The sequence below is a fragment of the Astatotilapia calliptera genome, chromosome 23 (genome assembly GCF_964374335.1).
Source record: "Astatotilapia calliptera chromosome 23, fAstCal68.1, whole genome shotgun sequence".
NCBI classification, from domain to species: domain Eukaryota; kingdom Metazoa; phylum Chordata; class Actinopteri; order Cichliformes; family Cichlidae; genus Astatotilapia; species Astatotilapia calliptera.
Window position 1 is genome coordinate 26,041,531 of NC_137443.1, and position 21,571 is coordinate 26,063,101.

A 21,571-nucleotide genomic window follows, 5' to 3' on the forward strand; every position below is an offset into this window, starting at 1 on the left:
AGTTTCACATTTATCATCTTGATTTTCTCAGTTCCAGCAGTTACATCGTACCGAGCGTCAAATGAACCCTTCCCATTTCATTTTTGTGTCTGAACACTCTTTACCCTAAATCACGCCCACAGGTTCTTGCAGCACTTTTTCAGAGTCAGTGAGGTTTCAATGGAAGAGTACAACCATTTGTTGTTCAGGTCTTGAAATGGTGAGATGTTTTTATTCATTAACTGTTTGGAAAAACGTATCAAGAGTGGTGAAAATGACTGAATGAAAGCGATAGAAGAAGACATGCAAACATCATCGGACTTCGGTCCAACTTCAAGTTCATGGTCTACTGTTAAAAAGGGAGTTTTTGGGTTCAGTGACTCAAGATTTTCTACAGTCAATTAAATAACTGTGGTTATGACTTGTTGCTGTAATCAGGCCCTACTTTGTTATTAGATTTAGCCATTTATTGTACCAAACCGGTACCATGGACGATATCTTAGTGCTTCACAATGATGTCTTCCTCTCTTGTATATATGGATGGATGTTAATTATTTCCACTGTTTCAGGGCCCCCAAAAATTCTTCCTTTTGTGTCCTGTCCTGGCCTTTTCTGGCTCTTCATCACAACGTGTCTGAACACTGATCTGGCACAAAATCGCTGTGACACATCCATCAATAAATGCTGACTTATTTGCAGATTTACAGCCACTATATTTGTACACCCACTGAAACATCCCAACCCAACAAAACAAGTGTAATCTCCAGAGTTACATATGACCACATCTAATAATTACATCTAATTAGCCAGCTCAGTATTGCACTGACTTTACATCAAGCTCGGATAAGCACAGCTTTCCCAACATTGCTGCTATTAAACATAAATGTTGGATTCAAAATGATGCTGACTTGCTTCATCTTGCAGCTCGATTAGTTTCTGGATTAAGTCCCATTGAACAGCTGACTCCATGGTAAAGGCATACACCATTAAACATTTCAACACAGCACAAATCTGATGCCATCGCATTAACATAAAAGCCTGAAGCATCTCGTGGCATTTCAAAATAGCGCATCTGGGGAAAAAAAGTTGTTGTTTTTTTTTTAAACCATCACGTACTCGTATATTGTTACGTGTCTGAAGCAGTGACACAGCATCCTTTCACTCACTAGGTGCCAAACATTGCGCAAAGACTTATATATATAATATATATCCTGTCATATCTGAAACAAATCCTACAAACTCTGATTTGAAGGATTGCATTTGTCAGACGTGGGAGTTGATCAAAGACTTACCGTTGAAGTAGCCCTTGACCTTCAGGTACCCAACGCTGAGGCGGAGGACGGACAGCTTGTCCAGCCGGGACCGCACCTCCTCTGTGAAGGGCAGCAGGCTGGTGAGCTTGTCCAGCTCGCCGTTGAGCCTGTCGCGATGGCGTTTGGATGGGTTGGACTTGGCGCCCTCGGGAGGTGGAGGTTTGGGCCTGTGCATACAAAAAGAGACAAAGGGGGTTATTTTAAAAGGACAGGTTGACGACCGAGAAACTCCATATCTCAAGTGACTCTTGGAAAAGGTCGGTTTCTCTTCAGAGTCAAAACGTTGGTTTGAGAATGAGAGAGGTCATGAGAAGCCCAACAAACAAAGTTGGGAGCTGCATGTGTTCTGTATACTGACGTGTGTGTTCGTCAGTATAAGAGCAGCTGGGATAAACTGAGATGACATGCAGACAGAAAAGACACTGCCGAACAAGCATCAGACATCCTTGAGTAAACCATGGCTCCCTCTATTTCTACATTAGGGACCAAATGAAGCATGACTGAGAAGGCAGGAAGGCAATGGCCACTCAAATAACCACTCGTTACAACAAAAGTATGCAGAAGAGCATCTCTGAACGCACAAAACACACTGAACCTTGAAACTGAAGAGCACAGAGGGTGTGTCAGCCAAGAACAGGAAACTGAGGCTACAATTCAGACAGGCTTACAAAACCGAACAACAGAAAGCTGCATTATGCTGCCTGGTGATGAGTTTCAGTTTCAGATTGCAGGGTCAGACTTTGGCATAAACAACTTAAATAATCATGGATACATCCGGCCTTGTATTAATAGTTCAAGCAGGATAGCAGCAGGATAACGCACCACGTCACAGAACTCAAAAGTTCACTGCACTCAAACGGCCTCCACAGTTACCAGATCTCAGTCCAATAGAGCACCTTTGGGACATTGTGGAAAAGCACATTCACATCATGTGTAACAGTGTGATGCTGTCATGTCAATATGGACATAAATCTGTGAGGAATGTTTCCATCACCTTTTTGAATCTGTGACATGAAGAACTAAGACTGTTCTGAAGGCAAAAAGTGGATCCCACCAATATCCTCGTGTTAGTGTTGTTCCTGGATCATCATAATTAATGTTGGTCCAGGTTCAACATTGCAACTGACCAGTCATTGTTGTTGTGACGTCACAGTTCTGCAAAAGGAAAACACCATCACACCAAACCCAAACCCCATAACCATAACCCTAACTACAGCCCCGTAACCCTAACCACGATCCACATCCTAACCCCCAACTCTAACCCCAACCCTAACCACCCCCCTTTTGGGGGATTTTTTTTCCCTAAGTGGACATTGGCAGATTTTTTCCACATAACTAAACTATGACATCATAGCAATATGAACCTGGGCCAACACAAGTGAAGTGAAGACACGGTGCAGACCTCACAGCGAGCTGAAATCCACTAAAAATCAAACCTCACAATGGATTTGTGAATTCTTTTACTCACATCAAATAAAATCAACTAAACAAGCACTCAACTAATCAACTCATAGATCAACAAAATCCACATTAAGAAAGAAAACACATTTTCTAGAGCATTCAGAATAGTCTCAGGTCCACCTTGTCTCAGGCTGTTGACAAGGTGACCAAAACACTCTGTTCCATGTTTTCCAGATTCTCAGTTCACTCGAATTGTTTGTACTAAGCAAAAGAAATTCCAAGGACGTAAGGGAAAACATCCTAAAATAAATGTGTTTGTATGGCATTTTCCCATCATGAGCTTCCAGAACTGTTCAGAAGTACTTGTTGAAAAACTTATTATACAGCATCAGAAATACTGCAATTCCTCTGTTTTACATCATTTGAATAGAGAAGAGGTGATTCAAAGGGGCAGCTATTCTATCAAATGGAAGAAATCCATGAGCTGAAATTGAGTTTGCGTGCTGGATTATGGGTCAGGTATCACACACTGATCAGTTCAGCGCGGTTGTTTTCCTTCAGAGCTGCTGACAGTTGGCTGAGTGGAAAAATAACAAAGCCCCGACCACCTCTGCTCTCCAGAGTCTAATCTGCTCCATCCACTCTTGCCATGGGAACCAGGTGAGCCGAAGAGTGATGTAACCTGTTGCCAGACTTGTTTACCAAGCGTGTGTGCTCAGCCCTGTTCAGTAAGCTCGCTTGCTTTGGGACAGCGACAGCGATCAAAGATGATCCACTTTAGTGCGAGTGTGACAGTTTCGAGGCTGAGGAGGTTTATATACTTTCAATGTGACAGGAAATGGAGAGCTTCCTTCCTAAATGAGGTTTCTTCCATTTCAAAAGGTCAATTTTATTTACAGAAAACATGAAACCAAAAGGTGCAGACTTCACACACTCTGAATAAACTACAGCATCAGGTCATGAAAAGCAGGTGTAACTCTGTATAAAGATGTTTGCCTAATACAGGGCTTCATCAGACTTATCTATTATGATAGGGGGAAGATTTTAAATCAGATCTGCACAAATCCAAGACTGCACAGCTGAAATCTAGACAGACCACACTCCTCTTTGGCTGCACATCCATACACAGACATTAGCAGCTTCAGTCTAAAGCTGGGCAGTGTATCTACTATAACAAACTCCTTTTAATGATGCAACTGCCCCCATCACTGCCATCACGTGATTTACCAGTGCTCGTGAATTATGGCCATACTGGAGGTACAATGGACAGTGGTTACTTGTTTAAGGGTGAACAGCCCAGGGACCCTGTTTCACTTCCCATTTGGATCTTTTCTTTTATTTGCACCTAGCTTCATTTTTCACTTCTGGTTACTGCTTAAATTTTGGGACCAAAGGTTGCTTGGTTATGGTTGGGGAAGGACTGCGGTTTGGGTTAAAATGTGCAAATTAGCAAAGGCAACCCCAGCTGTTGACAAATGAAGTGCTGGAAGTGACGATCACCTTCTCCGCCATAGGTGTCGGTGGCTGCTCACTCAGTCGTCACTACGAAAGCATAACATGCAAGAGAGCCAATAAACACAAGCTGAAGGTTTAAACCGATGTTTCGGATCACTTAACTACTGTCTGCATCAGTGCAGAAAGTTCTTTCAGCATTGAAAAGTTGCTGTCTGTATTTACTTAAGAGACGCCGTGTGAATTTTGAAACTGAAAGGCGTGAACAGAGGTATTAGTCTTTACTGCTTTCTTTTGAGAGCGTGAAAAAATATTTAGCTGAATCATGTGAGCCTGAGTTTCAGTCACAGGTCTTGAGACTACTCAGCAACCATCGGTCAGAAGAAGAAAATGTGTGATCAAAGATCAGTTGTAAGTGGTTGCTGGAAGTTGATTCCAGTTGTTGTGAAACAGGCCTAGAAGATGGCAGTGACTCCCCGGTAACCACCAGTTGCTAGGGAACAGTGTGTATTCTGTGGTGAGATGGCAAGTGGCTTCTGAAGGTTGCTGGAAGTTGCTAACTACTTGCCGAGTGGTAATGAAACCGTGAAAAGTGTGACAGTGGAGGGCCTTGAGTGCCAAAATGAATTAACTAAATACACAATCAAATAATAAATTAAATGTGTTAATTAATTATAACGGGAAATAAATAATTGTAAAAATGTTTTAAATGAAATGAAATGACATTTTATGATTACCTATATATTTAATGAATTATTTCCCGTTTTAATTAATTAATGGGATATTTAATTTATTATTCAGTGATCTATTAATTTAATTAATTTTGGCACTCAAGGCACTTAATATGCAGCACAAACAGACGCTCTTCTGCAGCAAGAAGGCACAACTTTTACTTTGAAGGAGAACATTCCCCGTTTCCGGTTTCTCACTGAGTAAGAATTTGTCAACTCTTTACAGACAGGATTGTATCTTCCAGGCAACCGCAGCAATCTGCTCTTGACTAAACTACTACAACCTGAAAAAAAAAAGATTGTTCCTGACCACTGAAACCAACACATTTCAAAAGGTGCAACTTTTACTTCGAAGGTGAATAATCCATATTTCCAGGTTACCTTGAACTTTTTCAACTTTCACTGCAGACCTGAGAGCAAACTGCAAATGTTTACAGACAAGTCTTCCACGCAGTCACAATGGGAGTTTTGCTACATCATCCTCTTTGCTCAAACGTTCAGGGAATGCACGCTTCTCCCCAGCAACTGTAAATTGCCATGTGGCTGCCGATCAGTCTCTAGGCCTGAGTGAGGCCTGAGGCAACTTACAAAGGGGGGCAATTTAGCCATCAGCAGTTCTTCAGGCTACAAAAGAATCAATTTAATTTCCAAGCTTTTCTAAGCTAATGTTGACTAATTGCTGACAATGACCCCTGAAGAGAACAACTAAAAATCCAACCTGAGTGCTGTACATAGAAATCAGCATACAGGCTGTTAGAAGCAACAGATAGAGCCAGGCGAGGTCTCACTAAGTTATTTTTACAATCTGATCGGACATTAGCAATAAAATGCATTTAAATGAAAAAATGTCACCTAACAAAAAAACTTACGTAACACATAACTGCACCCCTTGTGCAATTATGTGTTGTGTCTTTTCAAAGCCTCCACCAACAGAAACACAGATATTTACATGACACAAAACCACAGTTTCTGGTCACTTTGTGCATCTAACAACAAGGCTGTGGCGGGCAAATATTGTGTGTATTCTCTGAGGTAAAATTGCAGTTTCTTCCAGTGGACTCTGATGGAGTGTAACAGTTTCAGTTCCTCATTAGATTAAGCTGTACGGCTGCAGGTAAAGCAGTGAAAAGGCCACAGCAGAATAAGGCTTTACTTTCTGTTATGGTTGGTGCTCCTGTTTCTGATTTTGTAAAACTGTAGCAGCATATATATAGATATAGATATAAGTTCATGAATTTCCAGCTGATTAACTTGTATTTTTAATATCTAACGCTCCTGTTAGCGGACATACTGATGTTTCTGAAGAGGAAGCCTCGCTATTTTTACCATGCCAACTAAGTAGCTGTGATATCTCACATATCGCTTTCATAGAAAAGGCAGATAATTATCTTCTGTCACCATTCAACCTGCAAATATCAAGACATGATCTTGGGTATCCATATCACTCAGCTGTACATCTAATGGTCTAATGTTTTAGAATCAGAATCAGAATCAGAATGGGTTTATTGCCAGATGTTGAGGTTTACAACATTAGGAAATTGCTGCAGTGCTTCAGTGCAGACAATAAGAATTAAAGTGCTATGTAGAAAGAAAGATATGTGCATGAGATATACATGAGATATATACATGAGAATAAGAATTATGAGTGCTACGTAGAAAGATATATACATGAGTGCAGGTGGTGATCAGTGCCAAACATGAAATGATGCAGTGACACAGCGTAGGGTCATGTGTTTTAACTGAAAGTAGGACAAAGAGGATGACTGTGTGAGAACAACGTAGGGCTAATGCTGAGAGCTTCTCTGAGTATCTGATATGTAACCTTGTGTGATAAAGCTTGGCATCATATTTCATATGAATGCAACTTCCCGACTTCATTAATGTTAAAGTTGGTTTTTAAGGTTCTTTTTCTACTTAAATAGCTGTTTAAACTGTTGCTCCAGCTGCTGTTGTGTCTGGTGATTATCTCTGGGTGTGAGATAATCTTCTTCCCTTGTGACACGTGTTCACTTCTCTATTCCAGAGCCGATCAGAATGCGGGGTGTTTAATTTACAATAAACCCATCAGTCCTGTTGCTCACACTGGCTTGGTAAGGACTTGTGCAAAGTGGTAAACAAACCTTGATGGCTGCAGGTCAGCGCCATTGAAGGCAGGTATCTGTAACTGAACTCCAGCAGCAAACCCGCCCGGCATCTCGTCTATAACTCGAACCAGACGTCCAGAGCACAGAGGAGCTTTTCTTTTTCCCTGAGAAGGTGTGACACTGTGGAGCACCTTAAAACTGTCCCTGGAGATTCTTTTGGTTCACTGTGGTTGCTTTTGAGTTTTCTGAGTGACTTTTTTTAAGTCGGTTTTTACAGCCCAAATAGGCAAACTTCAATATTCATACTCATTTAAGTATAACACAGCACAGGCGCCAACCACAGACTTCCCTAAAGTCAGACATGTTCTGCGATTAGATACACCTCACTTTTTAAAACTGAGACATGCGTCTGTCTGTTTAACTTCTGCTTTCTACATGAAAAAAGCACATCTAAAAAGAGCTGTATTTTTAGCAAACTTGAGACAGGTTCGCGCCAGACCTCTTTACCCAAAGTTACCTTTTTGGCCACTGCTATGTCGAATTTTGGAGCCAGACATTACAATTTTTGATAAATTGGGTGGAGTGCTGCACATTGCTATAAGAAATAAAAGTTAATCCACTGGAAATGTCTCTGCAGCACTAGAGAAACTGATATATGTTTAGCACAAGGAGCTATTTTTGCACACATCATCTGTATTTCAGCTCAACCGAATTCACAACTGCTAATGGACATACTGATCCTTCTTCAGCGGTCAGTGGTTACATATGTAACCAACACTGCCTTGTTTTTTTCACTCAGACTTTCTGAGAAACAAACTCTAAAGCGGAAGATTTCAGATAGAAGATGAAAGGAGGTCCTGCAGAAATTTTCAATATAAGCTCATCCAACTCATGATCTGTCACAGTTCACAGGTTGCTGTCTTTGGTGAAGTACAGAAATAAAGTTGTGTCCACTGAGGCGTCAAGGAGACTTGCAAACAGTCATATCTGGCAAAAATGAATCTCATTCAGCAATAAGAAATCAAGATGACTGTTTAAAAGGACACAAGTGCTATGCAGCAAAGTAAAACTTCAAGCTATCACATCACTGTCCCCCCGAACAGAGGGAGTAAAATCAGTTCTGTTTGTTAGTGATCTAACATCCAGTTTTCAAGATACTGTGTTCAAGTTTTGTGTGATGGTAATTTTGGTGAAAGTCACACCAAATCTTAAAATAAGTAAAAACTTTATATGAACCCACAATTTTTATGGATCGTCTTAAAACTTCACAGCAATATACCAGGCCTCAGGGGACATAAGTACCTAGGTTAGCTAAGCATTTGACCTTGACTGCCATTGTTAGGGCCCAAGGTCAACTTTGACCTTGGGCCCTAACAATGGCAGTCAAAAACTGATATATTGAGTAATATATCATATGAAAGGGCATGGAGAGAGCTTTACAACACACCATTGTATTTTTTCAATGTGATGCCCTACAGCTTGTGCATCCAGTAGGCACAATCTTCTGTTAACGGCTCTGCTAAATGGCTTGAAATTAACAATGTTCAGTATACAAGGAGAGGGAATTTAAGTAAACTCCAAGTATTGTACATGATGTATATGCTGTGAAAAGCTAAATGACAGATGTGATTTGAGATTTTTTTGAGGTTTTTTTAAACATTAAACGGACAATTCACTAAATGGCACCTGCTAAAAAGCCTCCCTGAGGGAAAATTTAGAAGATCTTCTATTTTAAAACTCAGCTCCACACCTGACACACTGTATAATACTGATGGTCTTTACTTGTCTTTGTCAGGTAGGCATTTTGTGGAAATCACTCAGAGAGAGGCCAGAGATCCAGGTTTCTGACAAATAATGCAATACATGTTCAAAGTATCCTGAATGAAGCCGCCAAAGGTCCACTGTGAAACAGGAAATCCCTGCAAGCCCTCTTTACATCCATGCGTGATTCTCATTTCCCAGTGTGGCACTCAGTGAAAACAAGTTTCAAAGCAGGTCAGTGACAGCAGCTCTGACCTTAAAGTGAGCACTGGGAGAGGCGCTGGCGTTTTGCCCGGGGACACTCGAGGAGAGCATCTGGTTGTTGTGGGAACGCAAACCTGCAACCTCCCACTCAAAGGTTGATCTCACACAGACTAGCTGCGCTTCTGCTGCTGCTCAGATTTAAATCTGGTTCAGATGTTCCTGCCGATGACTCCGCCGAGGATTTCAGGTCATGCGAGGCCACTTGAGAAGCCGCCTGCAGAGTGTGGGTGCACCTGAATGACACTGAGCGTGCTCTATGTGTTAAAACTGTGGCGTTCGACCCTTTAACCTCCTGATTTCTGGTCTGAGGTTGCAGAAAAACACAAGCCAACACAAACCGCGTAGAAACACAAAGTACCAAGCAGGAAGTTCGTGGACTGGTTATTAGCTGATATCTCATATGCAAAAAGTAGTAGAATAAAACCACCTGTCACACAGAAAAATTTGATTCAAATTATGAGATGAAAGGACAGAAATCTCTCCCTGTTCGCTACTCACTTTGCTTTGCATTTTCAGCTTCGGCTTCTTTTAAACATCTCTAGGGAACTGCTAGCTTGGTGTCTGAAATGTAAATTAAATGTAAATTGATGGGGTTTTATTTGCTAGACTCTCACTTTACCTGGTGGGGTTAACTTTTATGTTCTTATAGGAAAAAGCAAAAACAGGTTAAAGGACTAAAAAGAAAAAACAAGCCAAAAATATACCACAGATCAACCCACGAGTTTCAAGAGAGTATTTCTTTTCTATAAAGCCTTAAAAGCCTGGTTTTGCAGTTCTAAACATATAATTACCGGGCACATGTGCTCAAACACAGACTGAGCAAAGCCATCTGTGATATCTGTGTGACTGTGATTGATGAGATGAAGTGTAACAAAAAAATGACAAACGTGACTCTAAAAATAGCAAAACCTGCAGAGCAGTTATTCCTGGACTTCCTGCTCTCACATCTCAAACATACATACACTTGAAGAAAATACGGACTGGGTACATGCTAAAGATACTCATCTGTAACTCAGAAAACTGTCGGTGTGATTACTTTGTTGTGATCTTGTCACACATCTACAAGTTCTCTCTCTCTCTCTATCTCAGCCCTTCAATCAGCTCCCGTAGTAAGGAGTTGACCTCCAGGGCAGTCCCCCGATAACCTCTCGTGTTAAGAAGTCCAACTTTATGTTTACAGGTTGACTCTAATGAACAGCTTTGGTCTCTTTAGCTGAGTTCTCCCTCCTTTACACCTGTAGGCAGGTGAGTTATTTTAACTTTGGCACATATAGGGCCTTGGGGATAGACACGATGCACATCTTCAGCCTCACCTCTGGTGCCAGTGCCCCTTTTTAGATTTAAATTGCGTGTGGACATTGAGGGTTCTGGGGAGGAGCTGACGCCCGATATTGTCTGGCAGAGGTTCTTCTGCGCCATATGCACTGGCTCGCTGGATAACTGGGGCCCGGGCCTCCTCCCTGCCTGCTTCTGTTCCTGGGGGTGGGGCTGTGGCTCCCTACACCCACTATTAGACACTACATGGAGAAACCTTATGAATACAAGCAGGCTCACACACACAGGTTCGCACAGACACACAGTATCTTGGGCTGCCTCTGCCTCTAAAAATATTTCATATTATTAGCACTCTGTGATGTTTAGTAACATTGTCACTGTTATTTATGCATATTTTGGTCGTTGCTGTGGTTTCTCTTTCTCCCTTTTACTTTCAAACCGTCGTCTTCTATTTTTCTCTCCTTCTGTTACATCGTTTTAATTTCGTTACTTCTTATTTTTTCTTTTGCTTTCTTAAACTTACTCATGTGGCTTTTGTTAAGGCTCAAAGGTAAGGGTCACTCTGATTAAATTTAAATCTAGGTGTGCTAAAGGAGCTGGAGTCGGTGAGCTGGACCGCTCAATCGTGCCTTGTAAAGCATTTTAATGCAATTACCAGATTGATAACCTGGTTCCTGTGAGGCTATATGCACTAACAGATCATGCAAGAAGTCTGTGCATGAGTGTTCATGAGTGAAATTTTAGTTTTTGGTTAGTCTTAAACCTTACTTATTAACATATATCTATAAAGCTAACAAGCTAACTAGAATTAGCTTAGTATTTCAGCCACTCATCCAAATATGGTCACTTCTGGCTCCAGAAAAGCTACATGACAGCGCACTCCAAAAACCGAGAGGCTGAAAACTCTCTTTGTCATCTGTCTCCTTGCAGGCTCTGATTGGCTGTTGTTAAAGTTTACCAATGTGTGGAATTGCAAAACCCTCTCATTAACAGCACAACTACACAAACATGCGCACCAAAGTCCCACAGCAGGTTTGCACTTCACATGTCATGACAGGTTAATTGGAGATTACCTTGCCCAAAACTCCCCAAACTCTGGGCGCATCTTAACCCATGATAAAAATGTTTTAGACGTTTGAAAACACCAACAAAGTCCCAGAAAACTGAAACAGATACTGAGCTCGCAGCAATGGTGCTACTTTGTAGTCATGTACTCTTTACAAGGAAACCTGCAGTGAGCTTAGATTGAAGAAGTTATTTAGATGAGTGATGGAACATTTCTCTCACTGATGAACAGGATCAACTTTCTAGGATTTCCTTATCTGGATACCTGAGCATGCATCAACAGATCGACATGATCCACTAATTATACTAACAAACCATCACATCCCAACTGACCCAGTGCTTTAACTACAGCATAGCAGCTAGAAAGTTTTCTTCTTGCTCTTGAGTCAAAAACAGATCAAAATGACAAAGTCATGACTGAAATTCATTACAAGTACAAAAGTATTGCACTGCACAGGTGTAGAAACCAAGCAGCTAGCCATGCAGTCTGCCTTTACAAACATTTGTGAAAGAAGGGATCATTCTAAAGAGCTCAATGAATTTGAGTGCGATGCTGTAACAGCATGCCAGTGTTGCAACAATTTAGTTTATGTAATATTTCCCTACTTATTATTAAACCCACCATCAACGTTATTGCAAAGCAGAAGTTTTTAGAACCACAGCCACTTAGACCACATGCCATTATAGAGCAGAGTGTGCGAGTGCTGAGCTGCATCATGCATAAAACTCTCCAAAACCTCCTCTGGCATTAACATCAGCGCAAAGTCTGTGCACCAGGAGCATGGCTTTCTTTTACCAAGCAGCCCCTACAGGTGTAATGTGCACATAAGTGAATGTTTTTTTCCACATAGTGTTCTTTTTACATGTTTACTTATAAAAGACTAAACTGCATTTCAACAATAAGAGCAGGCTACTATGAATTATGTTAAATTCAGACTCAATGAAACTGTGCTGAGACAAGGCTTTAGTGTCTGTTTATGTCTGAGTTACATCATGTTTGCACCAGTTCTGCTTTTATGCAATAATTTCATCTCGTAGGCTTTTAACCATAGATTTGTCTATTGTGTGTTTTAAACAAGTTAAATAAGGTGGGGTTGAATTGCTGTGTGATTGCCGTCTATACACCATTATACATAAATACTGCATATTTGCTTGCTAGAGGCTGGACTCAAGATTAAAGTTGACAAATTTCCTTTAGCAATATAAAAGAAAACATGACATCAAATATTAATCATAAGCCATGGTCATTTCAAGAAAAAAAAAAATCAGTCAGCAGCTCCCACCTGACCCCTCACAATCAGCTGATTTTAACCTTTGAAACATTACACAGAGCTCAAATCTGACTATGTTAGAAAACCACTGTGACCCAGAAGGAACTGCAGCAAGATGAGAGTGGGATCAAAATGTAGGTAAAAGGGAGACCTTTCATATGCTGTAACTTGTTTTGAGCCACCGCCTATCCCACATGTTTACCCAAACTACAGCTTTTGTATTTTTCTCCAGTGACTTATGAGAAAACTGTTCAAACGTCCAGGGTAAAGGTGCTTGTCTTTTAGCCCTGAATATGGATATGAGGTCTCAAGACTCCCTTTTTTCCCCCAACAAAGTTGAGAAAACCTTCCCCCATCCTTTCAAAGTCTCAGGGCCTTCAACTTGGAAAATATTCATAGCGTGAAGCTAAAATATAACATGGATATTGTGCTTTTTTAAACAAAAACAAAAAAATCAGCTGATTATGAGAAAGTCAAGCGGCAGCTTTGCTCAGCTATGACTTGATTTCATGTGGACTGATCTTAAAGTGAGTGCAGCATGACTTCACTGTGTTACTGTTTAAAAAAAACAACTATCTATATCTAGAAATGACATTAGGAACCAAACAGCCTGCATCTCTAAACTTTGCTGTGATCTTAGACGTTAATTTTGTAAACACGCTTGCAATCTAAAATGTGAAATACAGCAAGGGGGTGCAGGAAAAGTGACTTTGCTGTAACTATTAAAAGCCTGCAGCCTCTGTGGGAATGGCTGTAGGCTGAATGGATGAGCTGTAAGTGTAACACGTATGTGTAAAGCACGGCCCCTGATGAAGCCCTGCTTGGCTAACCCTGCTGTAAATAAGACATCTGCTTCCAATAATACTCCAAAACACGACATATCTGAAATCGAGGCGAGATGGCTATCGCTGCATTCCTCACAGCACAGCTCCCTGCAAGAACAATGAGCGGCCAGTGTTGTTGCCGCTCGCTTTATCTGCCAGATCTGTCCTGGAAGGGGCGTGGACTGTAAATATGAGTGTGTGTTACGTGTGTTTGTGTCTGAGAGAGAGAGAGAGAGAGAGAGAGAGAGAGAGAGCGGGGGGGGGGGGGGGGGGGGGGGGTGTGTTGGACTCAGAGAAACACTCCCCTGCATTCACACAAAGGCACTTTTGTCTCAGACGCGCCAACGACACCTTTTCAGAACAATAGAAACTAAAGATGATTTTGGCGCCTGTTCCCTGCTGGAATTAAGACACCAGAGCCAATATCATACCTGCAATTTAACACCTGTTTCACAACCCAAGTATGAAAGAGCTCAGTGAAAGAAGCACCCGAGTTGATCTGGAGTTGTTTGCCAAGTTCAGTGTCTGTTCATAGTTTTCTTTTGGGGTCATTTCTTGTGTTTCTTAGTACTTTTCCAGCATCTTCCCTATCTGCCCCAACCTCTCCTTGTCTTTGTTCCTACTACTGCAGTTAAAATTGAGGAAAAATCTTCAACATAAAGATGTCCTTGTTCTTAAGTACGTGCAGGATTTATTAACCCCCATGGGCTATGTTAGTTACTCTGATGTCTCAGTTCGCCTTTGCTGGTTGACAGTCTCCACACTGAGACCAGAACTGTGACTTTAACTGTGAAACATTAATTTAGTGAAAGGCTGTTATGATTGTTTACGGTAGTTTTAGTCCTTGGTTTGTCACTAATAGTGTTATTTATTTTAGATATTCTGCTCTTTTTTGTTCTTCCCAGGGATTTTATTTTTTAGAAACTGATCGATATATTAGCAGGGCTGATATGTAAGCCCATATTAGTTATTAACAATTTACCTGTATCAGCATTCATAACGGAAATTAAATGAAAATTTAAAAGGCAAAAAAAGACAAGAGAAACATCCTTTAGGCATGTTATGAATGTTCATGTTATGTAGTTTTGGCATTGCACAACTTCCCTGTTGGGCGCACGTGTTTGGAACGCTACAAACAACCAGCTGACGAGAGCAAAGTTGAGAAAAGTATGAACAAATTTTTTTAAACAACATTAGAAATGTGAGGGAGATCTGTTTATGTTTCATGTGCCTGAAAGACAAAAAAATATCGGCCGATATATCAGGTTTTTATGATAATCAAATATCGATATTGGTCTCAAAAAACTTCAATTGGGCTGTAACTTTTTAAAAAATTGAAATAGTTTTTTCTAGTTTATCTCTATGAAGCGGTTTGTAACTTTAAGAAAAGTACTTTATAAACTTATGCCATTATAACCACACAGTTGTTTTTAAATTATTCCAGGCCTAAACTGACATCCCGACAGGCTTAAGCACGGGATAATTTGGCATTTTTAAGACTTTTTGTTAGGCACAAGCTACAGCTGTTAAGGATATTTTCCCACCGTTCCAGGAAAAATAAAAAATACAAATCTGGAACTTTTAGAGACTTTCAGTTCTTTATCACACTCATCACACTGTTTTTAACAATTATTTAATGCAACACAACACATCGCATACTCATAAGAAATGAAGTGGGACTTTCTCAAATTACCTGCTCCAAAAGTCCCATTAATCCAAATGTTGGCTTTATTAGCCAACATAAATATGCCTATATGCTTTTACTCCAAGGACTCAGTGGCATCATGATGTTTTGACCTTGATATGACAACCAGGAAGTGAAAGTTGGGACGTTCGTGTTCGTCACATGTCAGTCCTAAGAAGAAACAGTGCCTCTGCTGAAAGCTGGCCCATCGCATAGAGCACCAAAACAAAACCTTAGCAGCAACATCTAACCATTTTATTCCCATGTGAGTTCAGTCTCAGAGCAGTTAGCAGAATCCTTAATATCCTTAGCTTGTTTACACTGTTTTTTTTTACAACATGAACCACAAACCATGCTGCTGTAGAGAAGGTAAACAGACTGGTATTTACATTGTGCTCTCCTACTTAATTTTTAGTGCTCAAAGCACTCTCTCACATGCCTCTTTCACACAAGTGCTTTTTAACTTAAAATTCACACACTCGTACTCAAATGGATGCATCAAAGGCAGCTCAGGGATCAGTATTTTACCCAAACATACTTCAACATGCAGGCTAGAGGAGCCAGGGATCAAACCAGCAACGTTCTGATTGGTAAATGACCCACTCCACCTCTTGAGTCACAGCCACCCAAAACTTTACACCCCATCCACTACTAACCAGGGTCGACTCTGCTTAGAGATCGGCAGGTTCAGGGTGGTATGGCTGTAATCCAAAGACCCCCTTCTAAAGGTTCTTTCCTGGACTTTCAGGGTTTAAAAGGAACCATGGTGCTAAAGAGGACCAGTCTGAATTATCTTAGTGCACTTTTGACAATTTAAAATCAACAGTGGTGCTATAGAGAACCAATCTAAAGGATTTTTAAGGGTTTAAAATGAACCATGGTGCTACCTCCTAAAGTTTCATTATTGTACTACTATGAGAATAACCATAAATAATAGGTTCTTTACTGGATATTTCAGGGTATTAAGGGACTGAAATGCTACAGAAAAAAACTTTTTAAAGGTTTTTAATGACCCACGGTGCTACAGAGAACCTCTTGAAGGTTCTTCATTGCTCTTTAAAGAGTTTAAAATGGGTCATCGTTCATTGGAGAACCCCTCAAGAATGCTTTGGTGTTTTCCCGTCCTGCAGCGAGAGAGCCGGATGTGACACTAGTATGTCCCAGTGGCAGCCAGCGGTACTGCAATGAAAGCAATTCCCAAGTGAGGCTATTATGCTGAATTTGGAATGCCTTAGTTTTACATTCACAAGGCAATTTGTAAAGTCCAGGAAAGTTTTTTTTTTTTTGCTTTGACGCACCTAAAAAGTAACCGTTATTCAACTGAATTGGCACCACTTTGAAGTCCAGTATCCAGCTGCAATAAAACATCTGTGGGAAGGAGTCAAGTAGCCTCCTCCAACACCTCTGGGACGGAGTTTAACCCCAAAACGGAGCAGGCCCTCGTTTCCTAACATCACTGCAAGTTTCTGCAGCCGGCTCCAAAATGTGGAGGCTGATACGTCAAGAACGCCTGCAAGCATTTCTCATGCAGATGTCCAAATACTTCTGGCTACTCGTTGTGCAATTCAACCTTCTTGTTATTGTTTTACAACTTTGTACAATCCATCCGCCGTCTCTTTGTCTCTGTCACACATGGACATTACCATAAATTTAAATGCTTCCCTTGTACAATACAGTGTAAACATAAAGGTACACTGCCGCAGGGCAGGCTGCTGTAACGCCGCCTCCAGACCTCTCTGTGGGCTTAACTGACTCTCACACTCACAACTCCCTCACTCAACACTGTTTCCTGAAAGAAAAAAGAAAAGAAAGACAAACTTTTCCTAAAAACTGAACATGGCAGACTTACGTAACCCTTTGCGTGACACTGAACTATGTTAATTTGAGTGGAGGGAGGGAGGGAAAAAACAAACTCCCCTAAAACACATAGAGAGAGAAGGAAAAAGACAGGAAAAAAGTATGTTGTGGCAGTCGGAGGAGGAGGAGGAGAAAAAACAGAGCGAGTCTCAGATTACGCCATCCTCCCTCCCTCCTCCCTCGTGGAAACATTGCGTGAGAGCGCTCTACGTCCTGATTATGATTAATGCAGGTAGTGCCACACACATACGCACACATACACTGAAACCGCGGTTCTGGCTGGGTTCTGCCGTGGGTCCCTGCTCAGGCCTGTGGTTCTGTACGGGGCAGTTAACACTCCGTCTGGCTTGTTAAAGCTAAAAATCACAAACTGGTAAAAATCACAGTGAGGAGGCCAGCGTGGCTGAGAGCAAAGGGTTCTTTATGGCACAGCAAAGGGTCTCGAACAATATATATCCCCAGGACGCTTTAGAGAACCCTTCTAAAAGTTCTTTATAGCACTTTTAATGGATTGAAATGTCCATGCTGTTATGGAGAACCTTTCTAAAGGTTCTGTGCTGCACTTTCAAGAGTTTAAAACAAGCACTTTGATACAGAGAACCCTTCTACAAGGTCCTTAAAGCACTTTTAAGGGTGTAAATGATCAACGGGGCTATATAGAATCTACAAAGAACCCTCTAAAGGTTCTCTCCTGCATGTTTAAGTGTTGGAAATTAACACTGATTCTATAGAGAACCAATCTAAAGTTCTTTCCTCGATTTTCAGTGTTTCGAATTAACTATGTCCCCCCTGGAGAATCCCTCTGAAAGTTCTTCACGGGAGTTGTTTAAACTGAACCATGGTGCTATACAGAACTTCTTTAAAGGCTCTTTACAGCACTTTAAATATGGTGATAGAAGGTTATAGAAGATCCTCTACAAAGGCAACAACACAACTAAGGATATCAGCTGAAATGCAACAGGATGTTATGGTGCCCCATGATGCCTTAGAGGACTCCCATACAGTGGCCCATGGTGCTACTAAGTCTTAACAGTATGGTTAAGGGTCTATTATTAACTTACTGAGCATTGTTCTCTGGAGAGCCTGCAGAGCAGCGTAATGTGTCCAAGACTCAAATACAGTGCTTTATAAAAACTCTCCAAAGTTATTTACACCCCTATGAGAGGTCTGATGAGGATACTTCAGGATGGTGTTTTCGAGAACCTCTAGAAAAGCACCTTGAATAATATAAGTAGAACAATTAGAGCCTGGTGCTTTATATAACCTCTAAAGGGTTCTTTCCCAAAGGGTCTAAAATAGACTTACATACTTGTGGTGACTTTGGAAACAGCAACACCATCTACTTGATCCTTTAGACATCCTCACTCCTATACAGTATCTTCCATCCATCAGCACCACAGGGGGCCTCTAAAGGATCTTTGAAGCAGATTTATTAATGTTTTTTAAACTATGTGGCCATTGCGTACCAGAGTACTGGATTACAATCAGAAGGTCGATGGTTAGAGTCCCAGCTCCTCCAGTCTACAGAAATTACATGAGCACCAGTTGGTTTAAGTGTCAATGAAGAGATTTTTTTCCCACTAGTTTACATCCAGTTTGAATTGTTGTTTCTTTAAGAACATTCTAGTTCAGTGGCAAGAGAAAAGTCCACTTCTAGTGGTTTATTCACAGCAAAATTCATGAGCAATAAGCCTATCATTAGTAATATCTCTATTTTTTTCACTTTAGAGGGCTGGGCAATCTGAGGGCTCTGTTCTTCTGTTTTTGTGCAAAGAATAACTTTGTGGTTCCCAAACTGAAGACCTCAGGGACCTGCAGCAGCGCTCGAAGGGCTTCTAACAAGTCCTGAAACATCATCTCTGACAAAGCACAGAAGAACAAAGATTCACTGTGCTTGGCTTCCCTACAAAAACGGGATAATGAAATGAGCAAAACTCCGTCCAAAAATGGTTCCTTCTCTATGCAGAGGTAGTTTTCAAATTGCGCCGTTGGGGGGGGGGGGGGGGTTTCTGAGGCGTCCTGATTGGGGAATCAAGAGGGAAACAAAGATACTATACATATATTAAAATCATAAGTAGAATCACAGGAAGGTGGTACGATGAGATTTCTGATGTGGGGTTTCAGTCTTTACAGTGTCAACCTCCCCGCCTACAGGGCACACTCAAACAAAAACTCAAAAGATAAATCCCAGTTCAGCACCATCCACTTCTGAGGAGTCCTTTAAGGAGTTTTTAAAGGCCACAGATCAGTCTGGGAAGGCCAGCTGTCCTAGATGGTATAATTAGATTTAAATGATACTGAAGCAACAGTTAACTTTATTCTCCACGCAGTGCTGCTGGACCTCAGCACTTCACATTACCTCGCGGTGGCTGGCCAGCATTGCATAACCACTGCAGGGAAAAATAGACTTTATAGCCTTATGGATTCAACAAGCCAGCTACTATTGCACACACACACATAGAGGGCACAAACACGCTTATTACAATGTAACGCAGGCTATAATACAGGAGTAGTGCAGGGATGTTTGCACAGCTGCACCTAAAAAAAAGGAAAAAGAGATCCCTGGTGTTAGAAAGCTTCACTGTGACATGTATGCGTGCTTTGGGGAGAAAAACACACAGATTGTTGCTCAATATAAACATTAAAAGCCACCAAAGCGAGGTGTTTTAACAGGATTACACGTCCTAGCTTCTATGGAAGGTCAAAGGGACTGCCCGTACTGGCACAACTGTAGTATTACATTAGTTAACAGTAAAAAGCGTTATAAAGCTGGTATAAACCACAACACGGAGCTCATAAAGTGCAATAAAACGTCTGTCTTTAGCTCTCCGGTCACCTCAGACACCTCAGAGTGCTCGGAGGTTTTGCTTTGCGGTGTTTGGGGAGTTGACTTACATTTTCTGGACGGGCTTCTTCCGTTTCTTCGCGGCGTAAAGCGCCGTATTCGGCAGCATGTTGAATTCAGAAGAAACAAAGTGAGCTACAAGTGGCTTTATCCCGGCTTTATGTGCGCGTTAACAGGTCCGGGCGTGTTCAGAAGACTCGCATGCCCTCGAAAAAACTGAAAAGGAGACGATTAGAAATCCCCCCCTCCTCTCGGTCCTCGACAGCTTCGCGTCCCGAGTGCCTCTCAGCCGAAAAAAAAACCTTTTTGTTGTCTTTAATCGAAACAAGCCTCTGGTAGAAGTTCAAAACTACCACAACTTTTTATTTCCACGACGTGTAGGCCTCCTCGTCCGAGATACGGGCGAGTAAAGCGACTTTTAGTCGTTAAAAGAGTGAAAAGTCCTCGGAGTAGTTTTATGTAAGTCCTCGGGCTGCGCGTCACCTCCGTAGTGATTTGACAGGGCCGCTCAGCCGCCGCGCGCTCCCGTGGCGGTGAGTGTGAATGTGTGTGTGTGTGTGTGTGTCACTGTAATGAGAGAGCAGAATATTTAAGGTGGTCCAAATGTGGGCCAACTGAAATACACACCGCAGCCGAGGAATGGTTAGGAAACCGCATTCCAACCGGGAAGACCTTAAGGACTGTTTTTTTTTTTTATTGTAACGCTTGTATAAGGCGTTTACTAACAAAATAAATAAAAAGTTAGTCTTTAAATAATATTTATGCTCATAATTACAATTACAGTTATTGAAAAGCTATATATGTTAATATATGTATATATATATAAATGATATTTGCATTTATGTACAAATTCTTCAACACTGTTAACATTTTTATGAAACCCAACAGACAAAATAAAATTTAATATTTACTTATATTATGTAAACTTATGATGTAATACTTAAAAGTTGATACTATAATCTATACTTACTTTACACTTACATTATGTTCACTTAAAAGTACACTTACATTATATAAATTTATGTAAGATTATAAAGGAATACATCTAAATTAATACTATAGCATATTCTTCCATTTTGCTTACATTTTGTGGACTTAAATGTATACTTACATTAAATTTTAATAAATTGTTCAGTATTGCAAATGCTCCATACATTCCAGTAAATAAATAACTTAGAAATTACATCAAACAGTAATATTACTGAGAAAAATACATATACGTGGCCATATAAATAATGCATTTGTTTTGCCTATAAGCATTACAACTAGTTATAAATTTATTAAAATTTTTCCTATAGGCACTAGTATATCTTTAACGATCATATTGGTTAAATAAACAGAATTTAAAAGTTCTAAAATTATTTGAACTCATTTCTCTAATGTCTAACATAATTTCATAAAGAAAGTCATATTTAAAAATTCAATCAATGTAAACACAAATGAAATTAAAAATATCAATGGATTATAAATCTTAAAACGTACAAAAAATTAAATACAAATTAATTTAAAAAAAATAAACAACTATTATACTTTACATTTAGTCATGTATTTTTTGTTTATTTCTTATTTCTGGCATGTACAACATTTCCTATAGTGGAGTCCATTGATGGTAGAAGTAGGACAGGATCCTTCAGATACTAGACGCTGGTGGGGGCAGAGATGGAGCAAGTAGAGACTTGGACGAGGATCTCCATCTGGCCAGGATGAAGTGGAGTTCGGAGTCTGAATGGCAGGATAACAGAAGATAGCTGATATTTAAAGAGCA

The 21,571-nt window shown here is 40.6% G+C and overlaps 1 protein-coding gene across 1 annotated transcript in view; it reads right to left on the reverse strand.

Annotated features, from left to right (window-relative positions):
* The window catches only part of ahr2 (aryl hydrocarbon receptor 2), a 94,803-nt gene extending 74,438 nt beyond the window's left edge, over positions 1-20,365 (reverse strand). Inside the window, exons 1-2 of the mRNA XM_026157809.2 lie at positions 19,857-20,365; positions 1,272-1,459 (exon numbers count right to left, since the gene is read on the reverse strand). Of these exons, the coding sequence (XP_026013594.1) occupies positions 1,272-1,459; positions 19,857-19,915 (247 nt within the window). The 5' untranslated portion in view covers positions 19,916-20,365. The remainder of the gene's footprint in view (positions 1-1,271; positions 1,460-19,856) is intronic.
* Positions 20,366-21,571: the final 1,206 nt, after the last annotated feature.